General features: G+C 48.9%; 1 protein-coding gene across 1 annotated transcript; it reads left to right on the top strand.

The window, feature by feature from the left end:
• The first annotated feature begins 974 nt into the window (after positions 1-974).
• On the top strand, positions 975-2375 carry LOC125502990 (lysosomal Pro-X carboxypeptidase-like). Its single transcript, XM_048662628.1, has one exon. The coding sequence runs from the start codon at positions 975-977 to the stop codon at positions 2373-2375; it is 1401 nt and encodes a 466-aa protein (XP_048518585.1).
• The last annotated feature ends 442 nt before the right edge of the window (positions 2376-2817 follow it).

Here is a 2817-nt window from a genome sequence, read left to right as displayed (position 1 = left end):
AAGCAGCGTCATGTTCAAGTGGATTTTGCAACTCAAAAAAAACCACGCAAATTTAAAACTTCTTGAATTCAAGCATTTTTTGAGAAAACTGCCAATATTTCCTTATCGATAGTTTACTTTCTAAAAAGGCCATTTATTTCTGTCTAGAATGATGTACAAATGAGCGTTCTTGCTCATTTTGCCTCCAAGATATAAGCAAAAATGGGACGGAAAACATGTAATTTTGGCATAACCTTGCATCTAAGTGTCTGATATTCAAATTTCGCTTTCTGGGTCAAAACTACTCGAACTTCCTCACTCGCGTTGTTAGGACTGAATCGAGTTTTGAATTCTCCATCCAACGATGCCAAAAAGAATTCTGTGGCTCGAATGGTTCTTGAGAAACTTCGAAAAATGCAGCGTCATGTTCAAGTGCATTTTGCAACTCAAAAAAAACCACGCAAATCTAAAACTTCTTGAATTCAAGCATTTTTTGAGAAAACTGCAACATTTCCTTATCGATGTTCACTTTCTAAAAAGGTCATTTATTTCTCTCTAGAATGATGTACAAATGAGCGTTCTTACGGGACGGAAATCATGAAATTTTGCAATAATCTTGCGCCGCCCTTGCACAAAAGGACGATCATTTTTTTAATTTTATAAACAACAGAAGTCTGTATTTTTCCTACATAACCCCCCCCCCCCTTCTGACTTTAATGCTGGATCCGCCCCTGGCCACAATGATTCAAAAGTTCCCATCTAAGGCCGCAATTTACACGTCATAAAGAACACGCGACGCTTTGTTGTTGGATTGCTAAACATTAATTTTTGTGAAAAATATTGAAAAAAATTGTTCGTTTTGTCGTTTTTGTATTTTCTGTTAACTTGTTTTAACATTTTTCAGCTAACACAAGCCAATTTAATTTCTCTCGATGAACTTTTGTTACAAATAACACTGCAGCGACCTGCCGATGCCCAATTGACAATGTCATAGTATGTTTGTCGGCGTCACTGTTCTGTTGCTGAGCTGGGCCAGCTGCGCCCTCAGCGCCCAGTACCAGGAGCGCTACCTGGACGTGCCGGTCGACCACTTCAGCTTCAGCAGAACCAACGAAACCTTCAAGCTGCGCTTCTTGGTAGTGGAACAGTTCTACGTCAAAGGCAGCCCCATTTTCTTCTACTGCGGCAACGAGGCCGACATCACCACATTCTTCGATAACACCGGGTTTCTTCTGGAAATTGCGCCCATCTTCAACGCCCTGGTGGTTTTCGCCGAGCACCGTTACTACGGCCTGTCCATGCCCTTAGGAGCGCGCTCTCTGAGTCCTTCTGAGGGGCTGCGCCTGCTCACCACCTCCCAAGCGCTGGCGGACTTTGTGCGTCTGATCGACCACCTGGGGGGGCAGTACTTCGGCACCATGCTGACCAATGACACTTTTCCAGTGGTGGCGTTTGGCGGTTCGTATGGCGGCATGTTGGCGGCGTGGTTGCGCATGAAGTATCCCCATGTGGTGCTGGGCGCAGTGGCCTCCTCAGCCCCATTGCTGCAGATGAACAACCTGGAGCTGTGCCAGGCGTTCTACCGCTCCGTCACTGAGTCGTTTGCGGCCAATGGCAACTGCAGCTATCCGGTGAAGTTGTCGTGGGCGGCCATTCGAAACCTGTCGGAAACTGTGCAGGGACGACGCAGTGTTTCGCAGGTGTTCAAGTTGTGCAAGCCGCTGGAGTCTAGTGAAGATGCCGGCAAGTTAATCGACACCCTGGTGGATATTTACGTGAATCTGGCAATGTTGAACTATCCCTATCCGACTCACTTTCTGGCGCCGCTGCCCGCCAATCCAGTGAAATCCTTCTGCGACAAGCTGCGCAGCTTTGGGGTGGTGGAGACCGCCGTGGAGCTGCTCCAGGCGGTGTCCAGTGCGCTGGAAATCGCCACCAATTTCTCGGGAAACACTCAGTGCAACAACATCGAAACCACAGTGGAACAGCCCGTTGACTACGCCTGGGACTTCCAGGCCTGCTTCGAGCTGGTGATGCCCATCTGCAGCTCGGCGCTGGACATGTTCGAGCCGACCCAGTGGAACTACTCGAAATACGCCCAGGACTGCAGCAGGAAGTACCAAGTGACGCCCTACTCCTCCAACGGGGTTCTACTGGAGCATGGCGGGCGCATTCTCAAGTACGCCTCCAACATTGTCTTCAGCAATGGGCTTTCAGATCCCTGGTGCAGTGGCGGGGTGCTGAAGAACGTCTCAGATTCGGTGGTGGCGGTGCTGATTCCCCAGGCCGCCCACCATTACGACCTGCGCGCCGCCCATCCGGTGGACTCGCACTATGTGCTGGAAGCCCGCAAGTTCCACGTGGGGCAGATCAAAAAGTGGCTGAATATTCCGTAGATGGTTGGGGGCGTTTCGCGCCCCCAGTTGCCATAGACAACAAATGACTGTTTCCGGGGGGTGATTAAGCGGCCGCCGCTCTACAGTGCCAAATCAGTCCGCCAAATTAAATCCGGCCTCAGATTATTACATACCTCAGTGACGGTTCATAAATATCCGGACCCCTGGCGGGTCGTTAAGGGCCGCCACCGTCATCGCGAGATATTGCCGATACTCCACGGGAATGATCGGGATAATTAACGGGACTCGTTCGCTCCAGGCCGGAATACATCTGATGTAATATCAAGTGCATGGATAGGAGGGGCGGTTTTTGACAGCAAATGACTTGGAGAGGTGTCAAAATTTGGCTACAAATAAATCATATCTGTCAAAAAAATATAATGTTTCATTCTAGGAAATTGTGGGCCTAATTCGAAAAATCGCCAATGACTTGCTTGTTATT

This window comes from Dendroctonus ponderosae, unplaced genomic scaffold, assembly GCF_020466585.1.
Source record: "Dendroctonus ponderosae isolate FM_Combo_2020 unplaced genomic scaffold, Dpon_F_20191213v2 Dpon_F_20191213_11, whole genome shotgun sequence".
Classification (NCBI taxonomy): domain Eukaryota; kingdom Metazoa; phylum Arthropoda; class Insecta; order Coleoptera; family Curculionidae; genus Dendroctonus; species Dendroctonus ponderosae.
The sequence above is the reverse complement of the archived record's forward strand: the minus strand, read 5'-3'. Positions and strand labels throughout refer to the sequence as shown.